General features: G+C 40.4%; 1 protein-coding gene across 3 annotated transcripts in view; it reads right to left on the bottom strand.

Moving 5' to 3' along the window:
- The window catches only part of herc1 (HECT and RLD domain containing E3 ubiquitin protein ligase family member 1), a 94,469-nt gene extending 69,834 nt beyond the window's left edge, over positions 1-24,635 (bottom strand). For all 3 annotated transcript variants that reach the window (XM_088991844.1, XM_088991845.1, XM_088991846.1), the window contains exons 1-16: positions 24,496-24,635; positions 20,469-21,445; positions 15,519-15,614; positions 14,867-15,061; positions 13,080-13,391; positions 12,860-12,956; positions 11,691-11,834; positions 11,382-11,509; positions 10,154-10,298; positions 9,614-9,785; positions 8,472-8,606; positions 8,034-8,199; positions 7,618-7,743; positions 7,117-7,338; positions 5,336-5,488; positions 2,741-2,873 (exon numbers count right to left, since the gene is read on the bottom strand). In XM_088991844.1, the coding sequence (XP_088847970.1) occupies positions 2,741-2,873; positions 5,336-5,488; positions 7,117-7,338; positions 7,618-7,743; positions 8,034-8,199; positions 8,472-8,606; positions 9,614-9,785; positions 10,154-10,298; positions 11,382-11,509; positions 11,691-11,834; positions 12,860-12,956; positions 13,080-13,391; positions 14,867-15,061; positions 15,519-15,614; positions 20,469-21,419 (3,175 nt within the window). In that variant the 5' untranslated portion in view covers positions 21,420-21,445; positions 24,496-24,635. The remainder of the gene's footprint in view (positions 1-2,740; positions 2,874-5,335; positions 5,489-7,116; positions 7,339-7,617; positions 7,744-8,033; positions 8,200-8,471; positions 8,607-9,613; positions 9,786-10,153; positions 10,299-11,381; positions 11,510-11,690; positions 11,835-12,859; positions 12,957-13,079; positions 13,392-14,866; positions 15,062-15,518; positions 15,615-20,468; positions 21,446-24,495) is intronic.
- Between the last annotated feature and the right edge of the window lie 795 nt (positions 24,636-25,430).

The raw sequence follows: 25,430 nt of genomic DNA, 5'->3' as shown, positions 1-25,430 counted from the left end.
ACAAAATGAGCTCAGAAATGGCGATATTCAGTAAGTCCCGCCCCCTTGTTCGTGACGTCATGCCAGGATACACCATCACAAACTGCCCTGCTCAGTTCAGATTCAGAGAACATGCTTTCTTGTTACTCATCCAGTTATGAGTATGTTTCAAATAGTTCTGAAGAGGAAAACATTAATGTTTGCAATCGATTAAAGAAGGCCTTCCGTATCAATTCGAGCCGTCTGGACTCCAATGTAGTGTCCCAGAAAATGCACAAGATGGCGCACAAGCTCCGATGGAAATTGGCTGATTTGTCTGCTGGGAATTTGTGTCAACGTAACACCTTCTTTATGCGTTTTACTGCAATTGGTAGTCTTGGTGCGACACACGATTCATCATCACGTTATTTATGTAGTTTTCCTTCTAATTTTGCGAGCAACACTGTGTTTTCAGATGAAAAAGAGTGCCCAAAATGCATTGGGTGTCGCTTTGCTGGTCAGGGGCGTTCCGAATGTGACGTCACATCAGGCATCGTCATCAACTCGAAAACAAGACTTCCTGAATATTGAGTGTGAGTCTTAAAACGTAAAATATAGCTATATGCGGTGGGATCTTTGCAAAATGCGCTCAGTAGAAGTCATTCGAAGTGATTTTACAAATTATGGATGCAACTTGTCCGGAGGTGTCTGTTGTCATTTAGAATGAGGCTAAAACACCATACAAATCAATGTCAAATGCATACTTGTGAAAAAATACATATATTTCAACTTTTCAATCATGAAGATATCATGCTTGCTACTATTTTAAGAAAACAAAAAAGAAATATTGTACAATCAACTAAACATATAATAATCAATCCTATTTGAACAGTACAATGAATTGTAAGGCATTGTTAATAACTTCAAATATGCACATCTAACCAACATTCCATTGACAAAAATAACTACCAACAAACTCCGGACCTGCCAACTAACACGTTTTCCCCGTATTGTTACGTTTTTTTATCATTACAAATAATGTATGGCATACTAAAACTTTTATAATTTTTTTTTGCGAAACGATCTTACAATGACCATTTTGGCTGAAATCCAGTTCGTCTCAACTGCTCGTCGCCAACGACAATGCTGCCGCCAATCGCCACTGTTGTCACAGCAAAATAGCAAAAGTAATCCTCAATCATATTAATATATGTTTTAATCGTTGTATATGGTCGGATTGATAAAAGCATAACATGCACATGTGCAGTAAAATGTCTGCATGCACATGCGCAGTAAGCTGTATGCATTTCCGCTTCTTAGTTTTTTATCATTTCAAATAATACGTCTGTGTAAGCTCTCAGCCATACAGGAGTGGTCCATCAATGAGAAGGTTTCTTCAGCCGTCATCTGTACTTTTTTTTAAGGTGTTTTGAGTGGTTGCTAGCTTTTAGGTGCAAGGCTAAGGAAGGCTACGCACACTGACCAATACTTACTTTTTGATTCTAACCACCCTTTACAACACAAACTAGGAGTTATCAGAACCCTCCAGCATAGGGCTAAACTAATACCAACAAGCATTGAAGGTAGAGAAAAGGAGTCAAAACATATCAGGAGAGCACTCACTAACTGTGGGTACCCTCAGTGGTCATTCAACAAATGTCAGAAAGAAAGAATAGGGAATGAAAATAAAAATACAATAGCCTGCTTAGGCAAAACAGGTTCGGCGACATTCGTAATGCTGATGAGGTGATGCCGGTGGGAGTGGGGCAAACAGGCCAGTCGTTAGTCAGGAATGTAGGAACAATCAGTGGGGCCACAGGGAGTGGTCCCCTGCTCCCCAACCTGAGAGTAGGGACCTATCATAGCTGTGTCCGGCGCCGCCATGTCTGGACATTAGGGATATATAAATAGGGCCGATACGACCAGTAAGTCTGTAGTTCGCTGACGAAGCCTCTTGGATAGGAGGCGAAACGTCCGACACCTTCAAAAAAGAGTACAGATGACAACTGAAGAAACTTTCTCATCATTTCAAATAATGTTCTACCGCTTTTATACGGGAATTGTCATCATTTATATGGGCAGCTATTAGCCAAGGTTGACGCGAGTTTGAGTTTTACTCTAACTCACGCAATTTTCACATTTTCTTGACCAAAGTATAACTCCTGCAAAAGCTTGGGAGTATTCCTCACGAAATGACTGTAGTTTTCTTTTACTATTCACACTTTTCTCTGGCAGATACCATTACACGACATTGCTAAGAACGATGGTAACCCTTGAGTCTCGATTGCAGGAATCAGCCGTCACTAAAAGAAGCTAACAGCGGGAACTGTGCCGATCGCCTGTTCTCGTGTTTTGAATGAACGATGAGTACTTACTATTTTGACGATTTTTGAAGTATTGTTTTTATTGGAAACAGCAATTTTCATTAACCCGTAACCCGCAATGGGATAATTTAAACCGTCGTTTTTACGGCAAAACCGAAGTAGTTGGCAGGTATGTTATTATTTTGTTTCACATCATAAAAGCCCATTGATGGCCTGCAACAAAAAAATAAGTGACGCCCATGCCAGGGGTGTGTGATGTCATTTCAGTTGACATTGAGATAATAGCCAAACCCTATCACAACATGAATTTTGCTGCTGAATTCATATCCTCCAAACAAATTATTAATCAGAATGCTGTGTTTAAACTAGTGGGGAATATTAGATCATATTATTGTCAAGATTTTTTTTTCTTTTTCTTGACTTAACATCTATTCTTGTAGAAGGGATTGATTACACACCCTGTAGCTTCTCACGTACGCTTCCATTCCAGGAACTCTCTTTAATCAATGTGGCTGAACGGGAGAAGATATCTGCGGCATGAGGTAGAAGGAGTTGCAAATGCTTGTGGAGCAGAGCAACACTACTGGAGTTCTAGAGAAAACAAAATGCATATTTAGTTAGTGATGTATTTAAATTTGTTCACTGCCCAAAAAGCCACAATCTATGGTGAGCAGGTATTGAACAACTTCAGAATTGGTGTAGACGACACGGACAATAGTAAAGTCGACAATGATTACTCATTGACATGCAAACACTGGCTCTGCCTCAATGTCTCTCATCACATTGTTATCAGTGGAACATATCCTACCCACGATTTATTCAACCAATCATATTGAGAGTAGGCTCGGAACGATGACCATCTTGAGGGTAGAGACAGTGGCTTTAAAAAGTCAAAAATCTTATTATTGGCAGCAGATTGTGTATGGGGCGTTTGTCAATGCAAACTATTGCAGAGCGCCATTCTCGACTTTGTTGTTTGTTTTTTCATGCTTGAGTGCCTATGAAGCGATGGCCATGGCCTCTGGCAATGTTTTTTCTTTTCCACAAGGGCAGCATTTGACTTCTTTCCATGTTAGCGTTTTGTTCCAGCTTCAGCTGTTGTTCAAGCACTATATAAACCAATATGTGTAGGGTGACCCAAAAAACGGGCCCCAAGTCTAATTCGGCCCGGTTTCTTTGTGTTTTGTCCGAATGAAATGAAACTTTGGTCATAACTAGTTTATTATATTCAAAACTCACATCAAAATACGAGGGTCTTTGGCCTTTTTTTCTCCGTTGTACAGCATATGTTCTAGATGGCTTCCATTTAGCTCCATGCATTTCTTGAGGCGCAGCACAATGTTGTCCATGACGTTTTTACAGCCTCTAGAAATGCATGGAGCTGAATGGAGGCCATCTAGAACATACGCTGGAGAACAGAGAAAAAAAAGGCCAAAGACCCTCGTGTTTTGATGTGATGTTTTGAATATAATAAACTAGTTATGACCAAAGTTTCATTTCATTCGGATAAAACACTAATAAACGGGGCCTAACTAGATTTGGGGCCTGTTTTTTTGGGTCACCCTGTATGCACAGTGAACCCTCGTTTATCACGGGAGATACGTTCCAAAAATAGCCCGCGACAGGTGAAATCCGTGAAGTACAATGTCAGTTTTTTTTTCTACACAATGCAAAACTGTACATACTGCAGAAGGAAACAAGATAACAATGTTCTTCTCTCCGAGAGAGTTATGGGTAGTTGTTGGCACTCTCTTTTTTTTAGCAAGATTTTTATAAACCGACATGGCCCGATTTCGAGAAGCAGAATGCTCCATAAACTGTTCAAAGCCAGTGTGTTTCATTTTATTCTGCTTTGTTTGCAGTGTTGTTTCTTTTACTTTGTTTGCACGCCATTAATAAATAAAAAATAAATTAATTAAAAAAAAAGTTTTTCCCCTGAAAAAAAAATGTGTGATGCACTGAAGCCGCGATAAGTGAACCGCGAAGTAACGAGGGATCACTGTATTGCATTGTATATCAGACAGTCACCCTCATTTCAACCACATAACTCCAGACAGACCCAGATAATTTAGGAATTAACTATTTTTTTCTGATGAAAGAAGACAGTCTAAGGTTTCTAACGCTGTATTGAATGTTTATGTCTTCCTAAAACCCGATATTCTGTGGGTCCTGGAATTCAAGTGACAATGACAAAAACCCTGGCACTGGAGTGGACACATTTTTGCACATCTGGCAGTGAATGAATTAAGGAGAGTGCCTGTTGTCAGCCTTCTACGGTAGCTCCAGTGCTAGCAGCGCTCAAGTGTTCCATACAGACTAGCAAGACTACTGTACTTTCCGCTGTATAAGGCGCACAGGAGTATAAGGCACACCCCCAATGGATGGTGTATTTTCAAGGTTTTTCCACATAAGACGCACCTTCAATGAATGAAAAACATTTTCCAAACATAATATATTAAAATATACAGTACACATTTTCCAAATATAACGCGCACCACATTGTCCGGTACTACAGTAGATGCTGGGGTTATGCACTACTTCTTCTACAGGGGGGAAATGGAGTCGGTGGCTGGTGACAGTAGTTCTGGCTCAGTATTACGTCACATATGAAGTGCATCTGCGTATAAAGCGCAGGATCGTCTTTTGAAGAAAATGAAGCCTTTTGGGTGTGCCTTAAACACTGGAAAATACGGTAGTTATTGATTTGGTCGTCGTATCTCCTAAAACCCTGTTCCATTTGATCTCAAATTTTAGATTTAGTGCTGTGCCATCACTATTAATATGTAGAACCAGTCTCATTAAAATGAAAATCTGATCAGTTAAACCTATTGGAGTATTTGGTAAAGAATAACCTACCACCAAATAATTGGAGAACACTTCAACCAATAAGACCTGGTTATCTTCCCTGTAGTTGCCACAAATGTTTGTGATATGCATGTACAAATGTTTAAACGTTCTATATTACTGGTTGATCAAGTCATTTGTTATGCAATTAAATAAAGTATGCACATTGCCTTAATATTCCACAATAGCGGACTGTTGAGTATTTGTACCTCAGTCACATGGTTGACATGGCAGTAGGCCAATAGTTGCTTCTGCAAGGAGCAAAGGAGCTGGTGGAGGTGAGCTGGTTGGCTGCTGTCAGACGAGGACAGGCCCTGGTGCAACTTGTCACTGTTTTTCTCCAGCTCACCGAAAGCCTGGTCCTGTAAAATCAACCATAATCACAAAAGGGACTGTGCTTGTTTCAGCTATAAGAAGGGGGGGGGGGGGGGCACTTTTACCATGATTCAATTAAATAATTGCAATTAAAATGTATTTTTTGTGTTGCCTTGATAAATGCCTGACATCTATTCCAGTTTGGTGAATAGCCAGAATTCAATTAAATAAATGTGAGAAAAGTGTTTGTTTTGTGTTGGCTTTATGCGGTGCTTCTCAAATAGACTAAAAATATTGCCAGTGGAGTATGCAGCCAAATAAATTAAGATCTCCCTTAAAGACATTACACCCCAACCATGATGGGGTGAATTGATGAGCTGCTTGAGTTTTTTTCCAATACAATACAATCTATATTGATTTATATAGATCTTTAACAACAGCTGAAGCTGAAACAAAGCACATGGACCTGTAATATATTCCGGAAATAAAGCAGTCACAAAGTTAGTCGAAAGCACCAGGGAGTGAAACCACGATCAAGTCGGAATCATGCTGAATGCCAGAGTACAAGTGAGTTTTGAGATGGGTTATAAAGATGGGCAGTGAGGGGGCTTGCTGAATGTTTGTTCAGTGGCAGGTCATTCCAGAGAGTGGGACCAGCAATGGTAAAGGCTCGATCCCCTCTGAGCCTCCCATTAGTTTTTGGCACATGTAATAATGTGTGGCTAGTAGACCTGAGGCGTGAGGAAGAGGTAGAGGTGGATGAGCTCGGAGAGGTAAGGAAGAACGAGGCCATTTAAAGATTTGAAGACAAATAATAAGATCTTGAAAAGAACTCTAAAATGTGTGGAGAGTCAGTGGAGGGATGAAAGAGTCGAAGGTATGTGCTCCCTTTTACGAGTACCAGCCAAGAGGTGAGCAGCAGCTTTCAGGCAAATTGTGTTGGATATTGCCAACAATCATCACACTTTATGATTGCTACTTGCAGCCATTAATCAGAATCAGAAAGCCTTTACTAGTCCCACAATGGGGAAATCCAGAAATCTTTGATTTCAAAAATCAGCAAATTACTTTTTATATATTTTTGTTATGCAAGTTGTTTTTTTTAATATTGTGTTGCTCCTGAGTTCATGTTGGTCAGTTTGAATGCATTATTATTTATTGATTTTATGTAATGTTATTTTTCATTTTTGTGTGGTTTGACATGGTCAGTCAACAAATGTAATTTTGAATTTTGAATTTCAGATGCACTCTTTTCTGTTATTTATTGAAGCTATTTTTTGTTGTAAGTTGGTCCATATATTTATATTCTCTTATACGTTGATAAGGATACCATGTTATGCACAGGTGTACAATTCCATAGAATATTCCAAATAAAAGGCACACATATGCACAACTTTGCTCAAAGCAATTATAATAAAAGTTGGAACAAGAAAAACCCAATTTGAGAAAAACAATAAAAGCAACATTTTGATGAGTATAACATTTTATAGTTGCGTGGTGGGGGATGTTTTATTTTTCCTGGGGGCGGGGGGCATGACAGAAAATAATTGAGAACCAGTGGTTTAATAAGTTTATTCTAGTTTGGTGAACAGTCATATCTATCTTTGTTCTATATTTTATATTCAAATTACAGTAATTCAGTTATGCAACATACCCCGACAGCTACAGTACTCACAGTATAAAAACCAAGATTTCTCAGTAGTGTCTTCATGAGGATCTCTGCCAGATGTGTATCAGGGTGGCCTGCTGTTGCATTGTGGTTTGGGTCTGGGGATGGTGTGAGTCCCAGGGCACAGCTTAGCGCCTCAGGACCATCAGCAGGAGAGCTATAACCAAGGAGTGAAGCAACATGTGTGTGGTCCTGGAGACTGGTCAAGATGATGTCAAGCTGCATTCTCTGTGGCAATAGACAGACTTTGTCAAGACCTATGACTGGTGTTAATATGAGACAGAAACTATTATCTTTTAATAAGGAAAGGAAGTATCTTGAACATTTAATTGCTTTGTTTTGATACTGTCTTCCATATAATGCATAATGATACAAATGTCATCTTTCGTGTTGAGACAGACTTCATAATAGGAAACACACTAACTCTCCTCATGTACAATCCAATCCTACTTTAAAATCCTCATTAATTAGTTATTAACCATCCTTGTATTAGGTAACAAAGGTTACCTGTCCTTTGGACAGACTTCCCCATCTGTCCGGGCCTTGGGGCAGCAATGAATGAAGAAGTTCCATCCTCTCTCTCAGCGGAGGCAGCAGCATGGTTGCACCCACTGAAAGTGTCTCAATCACTGCCTGATAAAGACAAACACTAATAAATAGTTTTCTGATATACACAATTATGGTGTTTCAAAATATTCAGAAATTAGTCCTGTCAGGCAATCAAAAATGGGTATGATCAATGAATTAGGTCTGTAATTAATTAATCTAATTAATAATTTTTAATTAGAAAAAAATATTCTACGAAGTTGTTGATATTCAGCATGACATCTACAAATAGATATTTCAACATCGAGATATATTATTGTACAAATAAATACATACTTGCGCGAATGTGTGTGTGCGTGTGTGCGCGTGTGTATTACCTCCTGAATCTCATCTGGTACAGAAGAGTCCATTAACCTGAAGAGCAGATTTCTCAGTGGCCTAGCTTGCCGTCCCAAGATACTTGTAGCGACTCCCCCGGCAAGTGCCAGTGCCAGATGATTGGATAAAAGCCGAAGGCACAGCTTAAGGAAGTTATGATGCTCCCTGAAAATGCAAACATTTTGTCGAGAAGAGAGTAAACTACTCAAAATCTGTTCTCCCCATTTGTCATTTTCCCTTTCTGTTTAGTTTCTTTTATACAGTTGCAAATCACAGTACACTTAAAACCAAGCATGCTGTAGCCATGCTCCATTTTGCTGAAGAGCATGTTTAAGGCTGGAGGAAACCTCATTCAGAAACAAAGTCGAGAAGGGTAGCCTTCCTCCAAAAGTATTATTGTCATCATTTCATCGCTTTGTAAAGTTAGTCATATTTACCTAGATGAAGGAAAGGGAAGAGGAGGAACTTCACTGTTGATACCATCGCAATAGCGGTCAAGAAAGGAGCGCAAGTGGGAGAAGGTGCTTTCCTCGAGGTCAACACAATAGGGTCTGTGCCAGGCCACCACTTGCCTGGAGTGCAAAACACTTTTTTTACTCGTGAACGTCAAGTGATGGCAATCAGCACATTTGCCCAAATGAGGGCTAAGTCAAAGAAACCATATACAGTATTGACAGGTCAAAAGTCTCAACATATGCTATAAAATTCAATTAAAATACGGACTTAAAGGACAACCGACGTCTCCGGACAAGTTGTGTCCATAATCTGTAAAATAGCTTCAAATGACTTCTACTGGGCGTATTTTAATAAGATTCCACCGCACATAGCTATATTTTACATTTTAAGACTTGCGTTGAACATTCAGGAAGTCTTGTTTTTGAGTTGGTGACGAGTCCTCACGTAACGTCAGAAAAGGACCGCCTCCTGACCTAAAAAAGACGCATTGTAGCATCTTTCCATCACGTCAATGTATTTTGCTGTACTGTTTTTTGAAACCCTTGTGTTACATCCAAAAGCCGCCAGCAGAGGGAGTCCAAGCTCCATTCAAGGAATGTATCAGCCTGTGGAAACGGGCTGATTCATTCCTCACAGGAGCTGGTCGCCATTTTTCTGCCTCTTTTGTGGGACATTACATTGCAGTCCAGATGCCTCAAAATGACACGGAAGGACTTCTTTAATCGATGGCAAATATGTATGCTTTCCTCTTCAAAACTATTTGAATCATATTCATAACTGGATGTGTAACAAGAAAGCATATTATCCGAATCTGAAGCCATTGTTTTTATTCTCCAGTAATGCAAGACGTCTTGGCGTGACGTCACGAACTGGGGGCGGGACTTTCTGAAAATGCCCAATTCGCAGCTCAATTTTTTTTGCAGATTTTAGACACTTTAAGTCATTTTTATTGGTGTTTTGCATTTGACTAAAAATATCATACTGCATGTTTTGGGTATTTTAGATGCTATAAAACGTTTTTCTGATGTCAGTTAAAAAACAAAAAGTGACGTCGGTTGCCCTTTAAGGTATTGCGACATGAGGATCGATATCCTCAAAGTAATTCTATAAATCGATAGCTGACCTGTCTCTGGGAAGAGCTGTCCAGGCCAGACTATGGGAAGTTCCTGCTGAAATTTGCTGTACCGTCACCCCATCCAAGCCTACTATCTTTTTCGGCTTTGTAATTGGTCCTGTGGAGTTTCCCTGCCCACACTGGCCCATGGAGTTGTTTCCCCATGCATAGACTTCATTGTCTTAAATGTGTTAGTTGGGATGAAGAGCAGACACAACATTTTATTTCCAGCAAAGGGACTGCACTACAAGTGAATAAATTTAATATCATTTAAGCACAATAAAAAGGTAGAATTATTTTGATGAGGTATTTGGACTTGCATACATGTTTTCTTATCATTGGGAATTTCCTCATTGTCGAGGGTTTTCTCATCTTTTAGACAGACTCATACCGAAAAGTAAAGATTTGTGGGGAAATTCAAACAAATACAGTGAGGAACAATATTTATCAAACAAGACTGACATTATAAAAGACTGACATATTTAAAAATATCCAAGGTGTCAGAGAGTGTCACATGGTATGTATGAACCATAATCATGTGAATCATACCATGTGACAGGGCCAGACAGTGACTGTCCCCTATGGAGATGTCCACCACCCTGGTCGTCGCCAGCTCCTCGATCAGTTTCGGTCTGAGCGCTGTTGCTTCAGAGGACCCGCAACCCAGGCAAGCACCGCAACCCCAAGCATACACCTATCATAAAATGGGCAACAAGGAACATTGGCAAATGATCTCCACTTCTTATAGTTCAGTAAAAAAAAAAAAACGTTTTCTCAAATTTGTACTCTTTTGCATCAATTCCATTTAATTCTCACTTGAATGTTTAATCAAACAATGTAAAGATAATAATGCATGTAAACCAATATTTAAATGGTGATTTTATTTATGAAACAGAAAAAAATATTTTCAAAACTACATGGCCCTGTGTGAAGAGGTACACTCGTCCTACATCAGAACTCTTCAACAACTAAAATCATGCATATTCTAAGACTGGTATCTTTCGAGAGACATCTGCCTTCCAAAATTTCAGCAAGACATCAGGGATTTCAATTATGAATTTCAGCATTTCAATCGGATTCGATTCTGACCAATTCAAAAATGTAATATTTTAAAGGCATTCAGAACTTCATTTTCTGGTGTCTTTTGGATCTTTGATCTGCTGCAGAACACAAGTAGCATTCACACTCCTTAGGCATTTTCTGCCTAAGGAGTTAGCAAGCCAGTTAGTAGCAAAAGAGACCCAGACTATGACACTAACTCCCTTTTTGACTGGTGCTATGATATTCTGTGTGAAATGCTGATTTTACATGCATGCAGAATTTAATGAGCCACACACCTTCCAAAGTGTTAAACTTTCAAGACTGAAAAAATGTCATTTGTATCGCGCTTTATGAGCATGAGTACTCAAAGCGTGTACACTGTTAGCTCCTTGTTCACCTACTGATTACACAAGGCATCAGAAACAATTCCCTTTGCTCTTGATGTTGTGTATCTTGCTCAAGAACACTTGGATGGACATGGTCATAATGCCTGCAGGTCGATCCACCAAGCTCTGGTTGGGAAACAACCATGGCGCACCAATGATTCAAGTCCCATTTCACAAACCACAACACTGTTCTGTAGAAAGTAGTTGAGTACTTTATGAATATATCCAGTGTCTTAAAAAACAAACAAAAAAACCCACTTCTTTCTCAATACACTCAATAATTTGTTGCTGGGGAGAAAAAAAGGCTAGTTTGATAAAGAACCTATGACCTCACCGTAAACACACATTACCTGTCCTGTTGAAGTTAAGGCAAGAGACGACTGGCTTCCAGCACACACTTTTCGGATGAACATTCCTTGTAGAGCTTCCACCACTTTTGGTTTGTAAACGCGATTGGTATCACCATGACCAAGTTTTCCTGCCAGACAACAATGCAGTCCAAATTATGTTCACGGTGAATACTACTACAACTGCTACAACTAATGTTACTACCATTACTACCACTACCACTACTATACTACTAATAATAATTTAAAAAAAAAAATCAATCGATACGGCAGGTAATATTATAAACGTGTTTCAGAAAGCCTTTTACACACCGTTGTCTCCTCCTCCAAAGGACCAAACCGTACGGCCATCCTTGGATAGTGCAATAGTATGAGAGCTACCACATGACACTTCACCCACGTTGCTGATGTCTTTGACCAAAGTGGGAATGTTTCGGCTGTTGCTGTCACCATGACCTGTATTCACAAAAACAACATGACAGACTGTATACTGCATACAAGGAAAGCACAATTTTCTTCCACCACAACTAATAGCAGCTAAAAATATGGGCATAAAATCTCTTTATCTATGTGCTAGATTGTCTCAGGAAAGCCATCCTTTCATTGAAAGATGCCCGATTATAGTTTCACAGGTACAGGAAATACTGCGTCTGTCATTCAAGGATGAACCTAAATCTCAAGTGTTGTGTAAACTCAATTCATCAGTTGATCCAAATGTCAGAACTTCAAATTGTCAGTCATACAGTTCCAATCTATATTAATTATAAATCTTTTAATAAAAACAGCTCTGCAAGAAAAACATATCTGTGTCTTCTTTTAATATCTTCCAATAAAAAAAGTTACAAAAATATTCTCTTTGAACATATTTTATACAGACATTTTTGATTTTTGGCCAAAATTAAATATAATTGAAATTTCCTGTATTTTCTATGAAAATTTGCATTGATGACATTTTACTTTTTTGATTCCTCCATTCAGAGTAGTTTTGAGACCATTCAGAGTAGTTTTGAGTTGTCAAGAATGTAAAAGGAACTGACACTTCAGCTTAAACTTTTTAAGAAGTGAATGTAAAACATTTCGAGGAATGTCAAAACTGATTGTCTAAGTAATTTTCATGAAAAATAAAAGGTGAGCACAAAAATACATGCACAAGCATGACAATAAACAGCATGTTCCAAATACAAATATTGTGCTGTGTGTTATTGCTTTTCTTATACTACAGTAAAGTCTCGTTATATCGATATCGGATATATCGATAGTCCTGGTTATATCGATACTATTTCTATGCACGTACGGAGAAAATTACATGCAAACAGGGTCGGATATATCGATAGTCCCGGTTATATCGATATTTTTTCGGACTCCCTTGAATATCGATATAACGAGACTTTACTGTATATGGTTTATTTGGGATGACCAGCACAGAAGTTGGAACAGAAAATGGGCTAAGAATCAATGTATGGTTTAGACAAATGGCTTACCCAATCTTCCAAAATCACCTTCCCCCCAAGTATACAGCTCTCCATCCTCACTGACTGCAGCACTGTGTCTGTATCCCGCAGATACACATACCACCACCTGATGGAAAAAGAAATAAGTTTCACACACGGTATCTTTATCAATGCTGGTCATTCACAAGTTGATTTTTTTTATCTGACGAAATTTGTCACTGAAACTGAAGTAAACTGGCTGCAGGCATACCTTTCCTTGTAGTGGCCCTTGGATAAGTTTAGGGTATTTCTGTGTTGAGCTGTTGCCGTGACCCAGCTTGCCATAATCACCATCACCCCAGCTGAACACTTCGCCTTCCATAGTGAAGGCCAGCGTGTGGCCATCCGAGCCCTTAGATGATGACACCTTCTTGATGTTACGGTGTGGTTCAAAGGTCAGCTTCTTCAGTGTGGACTGGTTGTTGGAATCTCCGAGGCCGAGCCGGCCATAGCTTCCCTTCCCACAGGCCCGCACAGAGCCATCAGAAGAGATTACAAAAGTGCAGTATTGGCCTGCTTCAATCTGTTCAAGAAAGGAAAATTTTGCCAATGTGGTTGGCATGAAAATTTGTAAAGGGTGAATGTAGACAAATGTGTTTCAAACTGTAGGTTTCCTTCATCTCCAAAAGAATAACAACATGAAGGGTGGGGAGTAAATCTTTTTGACTGCTTTGCACTTTAAACATCTTTTAACTTGATCTCAGGACAGCTAATAGGCGGAAACCGATTTAAGTTACATTCCAAAGCCAATTCCGATTTTGTACTTTTCTCAATTTATTACACGCACCTTAAAGGACAACCGACGTCACTTTTTTGTTTCCTAACTGACATCAGAAAAACGTTTTATAGCATCTAAAAAAAACCACGAAGTATGATATTTTTATTCAAATGCAAAACACCAATAAAAATGACTTAGTGTCCAAAATCTGCAAAAAATTGAGCATTTTCAGAAAATCCCGCCCCCAGTTCGTGACGTCACGCCAAGACGTTTTGCATTGCTGGAGAATCAAAACAATGGATGAATATGATTCAAATAGTTTTGAAGAGGAAAGCATACATGTTTGCCATCGATTAAAGAAGTCCTTCCGTGTCATTTTGAGGCATCTGGACTGCAATGTAATGTCCCACAAAAGAGGCAGAAAAATGGCGACCAGCTCCTGTGAGGAATGAATCAGCCCGTTTCCACAGGCTGATACATTCCTCTCTTCTGGCTCTTTTTGGTGCAACATGACGTTTTCAGACCAAACAAGCACAGCAAAATGCATTGACGTGATGGAAGGACTGCTACAATGTGTCCTTTTTTTCGGTCAGGGGCGTTCCTTCAGGGACATCACGTACGGACTCGTCACCAACTCAAAAACAAGACTTAAAGAACATTCAGCGCGAGTCTTAAAACGTAAAATATAGCTATATGTGGTGGAATCTTTGTAAAATACGCTCAGTAGAAGTCATTTGAAGTGATTTTACAAATTATGGACACAACTTGTCCGGAGACGTCGGTTGTCCTTTAAATGACCTACATCAGCTACATTAGAGTTTGAAACCACTGATTCCTTGACAGATACACACGTCAACATGCATGTCAAGTGACTACAGCCGTATGTGAGACTCTTAACAAGTTAAATGCATAAATTATTGTGCTACTGAAAAGTGCCTGTATCCACTGAGCCTTTGCTCGCAGTACTGGGCATGTGTCTTGCTTTTATGGAATTGTTACTTCTGAAAAAAACAAACTCTCAGCTTCACATTACAGAAGGCAGAGTTTCATTCCTGTGACCACAGCACGGCCATCAATCAATGCGCCGGATTAGAGCAAAGAGAGCGAGTCTTCCAAAGAGAGAGAAACACCGCTGGCGGCCACTGAAGTGGCATAACAGAGGGTAGAAACACAAGAAAGCTCCACGTGCCCACATATCGAATTTGTCTTAGCACTAGAAGTCAGTCCAGAAGTCAAGGTACAACTGTCCAAGGTGCACCAGAGCAGATATGTTGTCTTACTGTCAGTGCATCGGCGAAGCTGGGGGCCAATTTAGGTTGCAGAATTTTCTCCTGTGTACCCTCTACTAGTTGATGGCTGCTGTTACTTCCCCACACATAAACCTCACAGGTTTCAGATACTACAGGTGCTTCACCAGTCTGGATGCTGTCTGGACTAACACAGGTGCGAGAGTAATCAGATGCCATTCGACATACCTGGAAGAAAAACTTTACATTAGGGGCAGGTCCGATATATTTATATTTTCAGAGTAAAATGCAGTGATTAGCAAAATTCTGCAAAGAATCAGGAAGGACGTATAGATATACTGCATCTAAAAATGTCCTGTTCCTTTACTTTGTAAGGGTGACACATTTCAATCAGATCGTGTGTGACACTACACCTCCATTAAGCCATTACAAACACCCACATATACTGCCTTTACTGCCTTCTCAATGTTTGTTACACCGAATACATTCAATTTTGGAAGGTGAAAGATAAAGAATGCAAATCTATCGATGATATAGCAGTCTGCATTTATAAATTGGGGGCAGGCCATACTGTGTACACAGTGAGAATATCGGTCCGATGGTTCCGGTATTGCATCCCTAGTTGGGCAACTCCTTATAGGTATAAAAACCATGCATACATATGTACACATACTGTATATCTTACTTCTTCAAAAAGACAGAGTGCTGCCTCGTACAATGAACACAGCCCATCAGGATTCCGTGTGGGTTCCCTCCATTGACTGCGATCTCCTGAAGAGCCCTGTGAGATCAAATTCAGATAACAGTAAATAAATCAGAGCATGCTAATAAACACAGACTTAATTGTACACATCTGATGCGAGGTGGGCACTCATCACATGACAATAGTAAATGACTTGTGGCAAAAAAAAAAATCATTAGTCTCTGGCTCAGTCTCAAATGTGGATTTTGATAACAAGAATCCCCACGGCTTATTATTTGACTACCGTATCGATGAAAAGGTTTCTTCAGTCGTCATCTGCACTTCATGTCCCACACCTTCAAAGAAGTACAGATAACAGATAAAGGAGTCCAAGATGGCGCCCGAGTAGGCAGCCTCAGCAAGTGCTCTCATGAGCCTTGCTTTTTTTGGTTGTTTTTGTCTTGTTTTGTGTTTTCTTTTGTCACTTTGTGTTGTTGTGCGTTGTGTGGAACGGATACGGATTGTTTTTCAGCATTTTTGACCACGACATTCATCAAGGAGGAGACTGTGCTGAGCGGTTGCGCCTTTTCGGCAGCATGAATATGCCAGTGCTGTTTTTGAATGGGAGGAATGTCGGAGCCATTCGACTGCCATCGCTGGACACCAAAGGGGCCATTGTGCTTTTTTGCGCCTGTAATGGGCAGCATCTTCACAGCCCCGCATTGTTTAGCGGAAAGGTCCGTGCTGTTGGACAGTCTGCGGCTGGATGGATGCATGGCTTGAGGAACCCGCGATAAGAATAAAGGAGCGTCAGCGCAGAGCGCCGATGCGTATGTGGAACTGTTGCGGCTTTGAATTGAAGCAGATTTATGTGGAACAGGAGATGTGAGACAATCTCATCGTCAATGGATGCTACAGCTGCGTGTTTGCTTTCAACATTTAGCTTGTAGTCGACGTGCACATTCCACCATGTCCCTGATCCACTGGTGGAAAGACGCTTTGATCCTCTCCTCTTTCATGTAGAACTGCTTCATGTCATCACAAAGAGGGTACAGCAAGTCCTGAAGAATGAATGTCTCTCTGTGTTTTTGTTTTGTCATATTGTCTCTATGCTGTCATATTATTTGTTATTTAGTTTTTTTTTGTTCTTTTGATTTCAAGACGGCACCGCGAGAGTGGCTGCCTTTCCAGCAGCTCATGTATTTTGTTTTTCTACTTTCATTCCTTTCATCACTTTGCTGCTGTGAAATGTAAATTTCTCCACTGTGAGACTAATAAAGGCATATCCAATATCCAATCCAATAACGGCTGAAGAAACCTTTTCATCTATGGACCACTCCTCTACGACTGAGATCTTACACAGACTTAACTACCATATTTTCCAGTAAGGAAGACCCAAAAGCTTCAATTTTTTTTCAAATGACCCTGCAGATATACAGGTGTGACTTATATGTGAAGTAATATTGAGCCACAACAGGTGTTGCAACAAGTATCCGCAGGCACGACTCCATTTCTCCCTGTAGAAGAAGTCATGCATCACCCCAGCATCTACTATAACGCCTTATAATGTGTCATGTCGTATATTTTGAAAACCTTTATATATTTATATATCATATTTGGGAAACTTTTTTTCATTCATTTAAAGGACAACGGACGCCTCCGGACAATTTGTGTCCATAATTTGTAAAATCACTTCAAATGACTTCTACTGAGCGTATTTTACAAAGATTCCACCGCATATAACTATATTTTACGTCTTCTATGTCTTGATTTTGAGTTCGTGACGATACTTACCGTGACATCACGGTAGGTATTGTCACTGACCGAGAAAGCGACACACAATGCATTTTGGGTACTTTGTTTGGTCTGAAAACTTCGTGTTGATCCGTGTTGATGGTGAAATTAGAAGGAAAATACAGAAATAACACAATGGTGAATTGTTGTGTGTTGCACCAAGACTACTATTTGATACTCCCTGACACAAATTCCCAGCAGACAAATCAGCCCATTTCCAACAGAGCTTGTGCGCTATCTTGTGCATTTTCTGGGACGCTACATTAGTGTCATTGACAGCTCGAATTGATATGGGAGGACTTCTTTAATCGATTTCAAACATTTATGCTTTCCTCTTCAGAACTATTTGAATCATATTCATAACTGGATGAGTAACAAGAAAGCATCTTCTCAAAATCTGAAGCCATTGTTTTGATTCTCGAGCAAGGCAAGGCGTCATGGCGTGATGTCACGAACATGGGGGCGGGACCTTCTGAAACTGAAACAGGTTTCAGGTTATTTTAAAGTAGTTTTGGGACAACCGACGTCACTTTTTTTGTTTCTTAACTGACATCAGAAAAACGTTTTATAGCATCTAAAATACCCAAAACACGCAGTATGATATTTTTATTCAAATGCAGAACACCAATAAAAATGACTTAAAGTGTCCAAAAGCTGCAAAAAATTGAGCTGTGAATTGGGCATTTTCAGAAAGTCCCGCCCCCATTTTGTGTTGTCACGCCAAGACGTCTTGCATTGCTTGAGAATCAAAACAATGGCTTCAGATTTGGAGAATATGCTTTCTTGTTACACCTCCAGTTGTGAATATGATTCAAATAGTTCTGAAGAGGAAAGCATACATGTTTACAATCGAGTAAAGAATTTATTCCATGCCATTTTGAGGCAACATTGGGGAGAAACGATCACCACAGAAGAGGCACAAAATGGCGACCTCCTGTTGCCACCTCCGTTTCCACAGGCTGATAAATTCCTTATATGGAGCTTGGACACCCGCTTCTGGCGGCTTTTGGTTGCAACACAAGGTTTTCAGACAAAACAATACAACAAAATACATTGACGTGATGTAAGGACTGCTACAATCTGTCTTTTTTTCGGTCAGGGGGCATTCCTTTAGTGACATCACGTACAGACTCGTCACCAACTCAAAAACAAGACTTCCTGAATATTCAGCGCAAGTCTTAAAACGTAAAATATAGCTATATGCGGTGGAATCTTTTTAAAATACGCTCAGTAGAAGTCATTTGAAGCCATTTTACAAATTATGGACACAACTTGTCCGGAGACGTCGGTTGTCCTTTAAGTCATTTTTACTGGTGTTTTTCATTTGACAAAAAATATCAGCCTGTGTGTTTTGGGTATTTTAGATGCTATAAAACGTTTTTCTGATGTCAGTTGGGAAACAAAAAAATGGTGTCGGTTATCCTTTAAGTAGCGCCTTATACTCCGGTGCACCTTATCTATGAAAACGGTTTGAAAATACAGCATTCATTGGGAGTGCGCCTTATACTTCGATGAAATGGTTTCTTCAGCCGTCATCTGTACTTCTTTGAAGGTGTCGGACGTTTCGTTTCTTATCCAAGAAACTTCATCAGCAAACTATAGTCTTACTGGTAGTTTAGGCCCTATATATATCCCTACTGTCCTGGAATTGACCCGATATCCTCAATACCATACCGTCGAAGCTAGCGAACGGTGACGTTCGTTGTAACTTGAGGCTGCCTGCATTGACCTTAAATCAATGCTTTGCAATGTTGATTTAGCCAAGCTCATATTTAAATAAGGAGACGAGGGGAAATTGACGACAAACAACTAACCCGAAATTTTTTTGAATGTTGCTGTGCCGATTACCATTTTGTGTTTACTCAGCGAGTTGCTTGTTTTGTAGCCACAAAGGGACATATGTCTTCTTGTGCCGGTCCCAAGCCCGGATAAATACAGAGGGTTGTGTCAGGAAAAGGGTATCTGACGTAAAAGCTTGGCCAAAACAAACATGCGGATCAAACCTCTAAAGATGGAGGACACTGATTTGCTGTGGCGACCCCTTGAAGGGAAAAGCCGAAAGGAAAAGAAGACTGTCCAGACATGGCTGTGGCCGACTCTACTATGATAGGTCCCTGCTCTCAGTTTGGGGGGAGCAGAGGACTACTCCCTGCCACTCCACTGATTGTTCCTATTGTTCTGACTAACACAAATTCCCAGCAGACAAATCAGCCCATTTCCAACGGAGCTTGGGCGCCATCTTGTGCATTTTCTGGGACGCTACATTGGTGTCATTGACGCCTCGAATTGATATGGAAGGACTTCTTTAATCGATTGCAAACATTTATGATTTCCTCTTCAGAACTATTTGAATCATATTCATAACTGGATGAGTAACAAGAAAGCATCTTCTCCAAATCTGAAGCCATTGTTTTGATTCTCGAGCAAGGCGCCCACTGATTGTTCCTGTTGTTCTGACTAACACACAAATTCCCAGCAGACAAATCAGCCCATTTCCAATGGAGCTTGTGTGTGTGTGTGTGTGTGTGTGAAGCGAAACGTCCGACACCTTCAAAGTAGTACAGATGATGGCTGAAGCAACCATTTCATCGATGGACCACTCCTGTACGACTGAGAGCTTACACAGATGCCTTATACTTCGGTGCACCTTATGCACCGGAAAATACGTTACCTTAAATATATGAATGAATGAATCGGGGACAGGCCTGGCTCATGAAGTTAGACGTGTCAAAATGATTCAAATAATCAACACCTAATCAATTACCAAATGAATGTACAAAACTATTTTCTTCAGAATTGGTTTGTACATAGTGTCCAAATTTTGATTTCAGCCTCTCAACAAATATTGTTCTGATTTCTGCTTCTAGTTCATTCAAGTTAGTAGACTGATTATATTTCGGCTGAATCGAAATAAGACTTTGATCGACAATGGCCATCCAGTAATTAAATGCATCAGTTTCTTCTTGCCTTACAAATTTGAGGCACAACATGGGATTCCCAAGATAATCTTTACACAACTGTCATAGTAGTAACAATTATATGAACAAATATGGAAAAAGTATTTTTTCCGCGCAACCTCCCGACTTTATTGCTCATCAATAAAGGATTTGTGACACACAAGAGCCACAAAACATTTACTTTACCTCTTAATTTACTTACCAATGAACGTCTCATCTGCATCAGGATGTTCAGGAAACCATCATATCCAATTAGTCCCTCTTGGCACTGTAGCACCTTATTGTGTTCCATAGTACTAACCACAGCTGATGCTGCAAGTGCCATCTCGATCCATTCGAGCAAGTAGCGGAGTGAACCTCTCTGAGCGGCGAGTCCTAGTAACAACTCTGAGGCTAGCCTTCGACCTAAAATATCTGCCCCGGAGTTTGGCATAGTGACTCCCTTGAGGAAGGTTGTCACCTGGGCCAGACAGTCCAAGCCCATCGGAGGGATCTTACTCTCATTGGCCAGAGAAAGGGGTGGCAGGGAACTAACCACATCAATGGCTGTACGAATGACATCATTACACAGGTTCAAGTTGCCACCGGTTCCCCCAGAAGGGTTTGGTGGAGAGGGCATCATCCAGCTCTGTCGCAGTAGCGCAAACAAAAGGCTGAGGCCTGTGCGAACACCCATTTCAATGAGTGCATCGGTGCTGGAGCGGGGTCGCTCACTAACACAGTGTAGATCACTGGAACCGGAGTTGTTCTCTGGGGAGTGCTGCTGCTGTTTGACCTTTCCCTTGTCATGATATTTGTTAGAAAGTGCATAGAATATACGTTGAAGAACCAATACTCGTTTGCGCAGGGCAGCAGCAAAGGGAGAGTCTGAGCAGACCATCTTGGCAAGAGCCAATTGGCTACCCAGAAGAGCATCCAAGTAGTGCTCTTGCTCATCACTGGAGAGGGACTCACGCTCAAAATCTGGCAGTTGTGGACCCTTTAGACAGAGCACTTGCTGGGGAAGTAGCACAACTTCTTTGTTGGCCAAGAGCTTCGAGTAGAGAAGAGAAACGCCTTCTCGGGTGGCTATCGACTCGCTGTCTTCTGTGATCCATGAGCTGTTTAGGTGCTCCAACCATTTGAGTTTTACTGCCGGTATCATTAACGCCATGGCATGTCACTCTGGAGCCATCAGTCCTGGAAATATGAACAACACGTATTCCGATAGTTTAGTGTTGAGTTAACACAGCCTGTCATTATCACATACAAGTGACGCCCATCTCTAGTCTGAGACAGTGCAGATAACAATTTCCATTTTGGTTTCTAAGGACTAACTGAGAAAAGTAAGACTCAAAATCCATTAGAATTTAATGCTAATCTCTACAAAATAATAATAAATATATTTCAAAAAAGATGCAAATCTTGGTTATGTCAACGATCGGTTAGCTTGTGTATATTTCAAGAGGCTGCTAAATAATACCTTTTCACTATTTTAAGGAGATCTGTTGCAAGACATTTGTCACCTAAAATGTTTTTGGTTCATAAAGAACAGTTCTAACTTCTAAATTGTGTGTCAGGTCCAAACGTATACAGTATACCTGGAGATAAAAGCTAACATTTCCATCTGTAACTTCATACCCTGGTGTGAGATTTATACTTTTAAGTCAAACTGAAATGTTTTTGTTGATAGAAAAAAAGATAAATACATTTGGGCACTGTTTGAATACTTCTCTCCGTTTAACGCATTATAATGGGCCTTAATTTAAATCAATTTTAACATGATTCATTAATTTTATATCGCAAGATTAATGCAGCACCACAATAAATATTCCGAATGTTACGTTGCTCTAAAATAAACTGGAAACAAAACTAAGAGTGCATCACAGGTCCACACGCATGTCTGTTTGGCCAACCACGGTTTGAGCAGATGGTAGCGCGAGAAAACTGATACACTGCTTTTAAATGGAAAGTTTACTTGAAAAAAGATGCCAGATGGTTCCACTGACAAGACCAAAGTTATCTATGTTTTGCAGTCGTGAAATGAGCTATCATCTGAGAATGTCGAGTTTGAAATACAGTACCACTTAATGCCCAAGCAAAAAGCTGATGCGAGTAATCAGAACCCTTGTCTAATCCAGAGAGCTAAGAGAATTTCAAGGGGAAAAAAATTAGATAATGTGACTAAGAACAAATTTGCTGCAGCCATAGGTAAATATGTGGCTATTGCATGCAAGCCTGTCAACATTGTCCACAGGTAGATGCAAGCTGAAATCAGTCGCATTGCATATTAAAACTTCACTATGAATTGCCAGCAGTTGATGAGCCTCTGGCGAATAAAGAGTAAATAAGCCTAACCGCTTGTGTCAAAGCAAACTTGAGAAAAACGAAGTGTGGACCCATGGTTTCATGGGTCCACTTCAGTTTAATGGTTTTCAGTTTAATGGTTTAATAAGATGGCGCCAGAGCTCCGTTGGAAATGGGTTTCTTTTTCAGCTTGGAATTTTTGGCAGCGAAAGTCAGAGTTGTCTCGGTGTAACATACAACGATTCACCATGCCGTTATTTATGTGTTTTCCTTCTAATTTCGCCATCAACACGAAGTTTTCAGACCAAACAAAGTACCGCAAAATGCATTGAGGTGATGCAACGTATGTCCTTTCTCGCTCAGGGGCGTACCTGACGTGACGTGACGTGACGTGACGTGACGTGACGTGAGGGCTCGTCACCAACTCAAAAACAAGACTTCCGCAATATTCAGTGGGAGTCTTAAAAGGTAAAATATAGCTATATGCGGTGGAATCTTTGTAAAATATGCTCAGTAGAAGTCATTTGATGCGATTTTACAAATTATGGTCACAACTTGTCTGGAGACGTCGGTTGTCCTTTAAAGGAACTGTTGTGGAACATATGTTTTTTTTCACTCTGATTGGTGGACAGTGTTTTTTTTTCACTGTGATTGGTGGACAGTTGTACAGTGTGAACAACTATGCCATTAGGCCATGTTGCTACATTTTGACTACAAAATATAACATGAGAGGTGTCCACTGATTAGGTTTGTAGATATAACTTAGTCATTATGTAATTCATCCACAATAAACCCCTTTGTTTTTGAAAAATTGTGAATCAAATTAAAAAGCATTCGGAAGCAATTACAGTATGTACATTGACAGCATACATGGACAGTAGTTCTGCAGACAAATGGTCTCTTAGTGCAGGTACTGTAAGTACAATTCAAAGGAGTGCAAACTTTGAAAAATGCTCTTAAAAAGAAATCTATGCAAACCTCAATCCACAACCAATAACAGTAAAACCATGCATCATCGCCCTTACATTGTTGACAGTTTACATTTTACGGTGTTATTATTGGTTAAGTAAAAGCCTGGACACACAGGTGATAAAGAAAAATAGCGCAGATGTTTTTAATAAGATATATAAGACAATATTTACCTCTAGGGAATATGCTGTACTCAAAAAATTGCGAAAGGAAATGACTGGAAATGGCTTTGAGAGATTCCTTGAGATGACACACTGATAAGGTTCTAAACAATGCCAGTGCTTCGTAGCAGTTTAGGCTTTTGGGGTGATATGACAGTGAGAGTATGCCACTATTTATATAAGCGATTAGCCCTCAGCAAGCCAATGGGTGAACTTAACAGTGGCATCGGTCCATGCAACTACTGCTCGTACTAAATCTGATTCTAACGTTGGCGACTGTTGTGGAGCGTTATTTGAAGACGCCACGCGTCAGGTAGAGCTAATAAAAAAATGAGTTTTTGAGAAAGGGTGGCTTGCTGCCTTGTATGTTGTATTAGGGTATTGTTTATGACAAACCGCTTCATAAACCCCGGACAGCATAAACACAGAACACGTAAGGACTACCAACACATGGATGTCATTACGTGAGGAATGTCAATTCGCTACTTATTACGACAAAGTGGCCGAGGGAGACGACTGTCAACGAAAATTCAATGTTTACGTAAGCTAACACATGCTAAGTTTCCTTACGTCACTCAGCTAGCAGGGCAAAACGTCCCAACGATCAGAAAGGTAGCCACCACCCTTATGTGCAGGTATGACGAGGGGCTCGTAAATTACAAGTTGTGCATTGAGTTACGATATATAAGCAAAAGCCCATGCTAGTAATAATTGATAAAGCCAACAATCACATTAGTAGTGTTTTCTGCTGTCTCATAGCAGCTTAGCTTCCTAGCAACGCTTTATAGTTAGCAGAAATAAATGCTCGCTTACCGCAAACAACTGTCAAAGGCCTACTATTGTTGTGTTTCCAGGAGAATGTGGTACGGCTTCATCTTGTCAATAGTTAGAATAGTTCTGGCAATCTCCGCAGAATTTAAAAACACTTCTCAGCACAGAGACAGGGCCGTGCATGGACGTGCATGCCTTCTGAGGACCTCTTCAGTCCCGTCCACTGCAGTGGGTGCGTGGAGCAGTCGACCGCAAGCCCCAACGCCGGACTGTGACGTATCCGCGTGCGAACCCGACTCCCCTTGACACCCTGCCACAATTGATCAATTTGCGTGGGGCTGGGTGACCAATAGCTCTCCAACATGCAGCCAGTGTGCTGTTGATTCCCTCATTCAGCAGAGGCTGCCTGTGTATCATAAAAATATACAAATTGCATATCACAACACTACATATACCACAACTTGTAGTATAGTATTGTAGCATGGGCGTTACTTGACATAAAACTACTGGGACAGAGCAGCGTGTCCTCTTTCGTAACAGGTACATTGGTTCGCAACAAGTGGTCTACCGACCACTTTAACCTGGTAACCAGGTTGCACGTGTTAAAAATGATCTGTAGCAAAGCAGATGTGCCCAAATTGGATGGATGGGTGGGTTGATGCAAGGATAGGTGGGTGGATGGATGGATGGATGGATGGATGGATGGATGGATGGATGGATGGATGGATGGATGGACGGATATTCCAACAACTCATTGCACTTTAAATCATACAACAAAAACACAACAAAGCGCATTTTGTGTCAGCGAGAGAGCTGTGTGCGTGGGGAAGAGGAACGACATGGCCTTTGGGAAAATACAAAAAACGACAATAATCCCGAACAGACAATGTCTTTCCGGACCGGTTTTAGACAACGACACGACGGGTCACCGCCCATCGATGACAATCTTTCAAAGAAAGATTAACGTGTCTGTTTCC

This window comes from Hippocampus bargibanti, linkage group LG03, assembly GCF_051943395.1.
Source record: "Hippocampus bargibanti isolate YZ-2025 linkage group LG03, ASM5194339v1, whole genome shotgun sequence".
NCBI classification, from domain to species: Eukaryota; Metazoa; Chordata; class Actinopteri; order Syngnathiformes; family Syngnathidae; genus Hippocampus; species Hippocampus bargibanti.
This window is presented reverse-complemented; position numbering and strand designations above follow the sequence as displayed.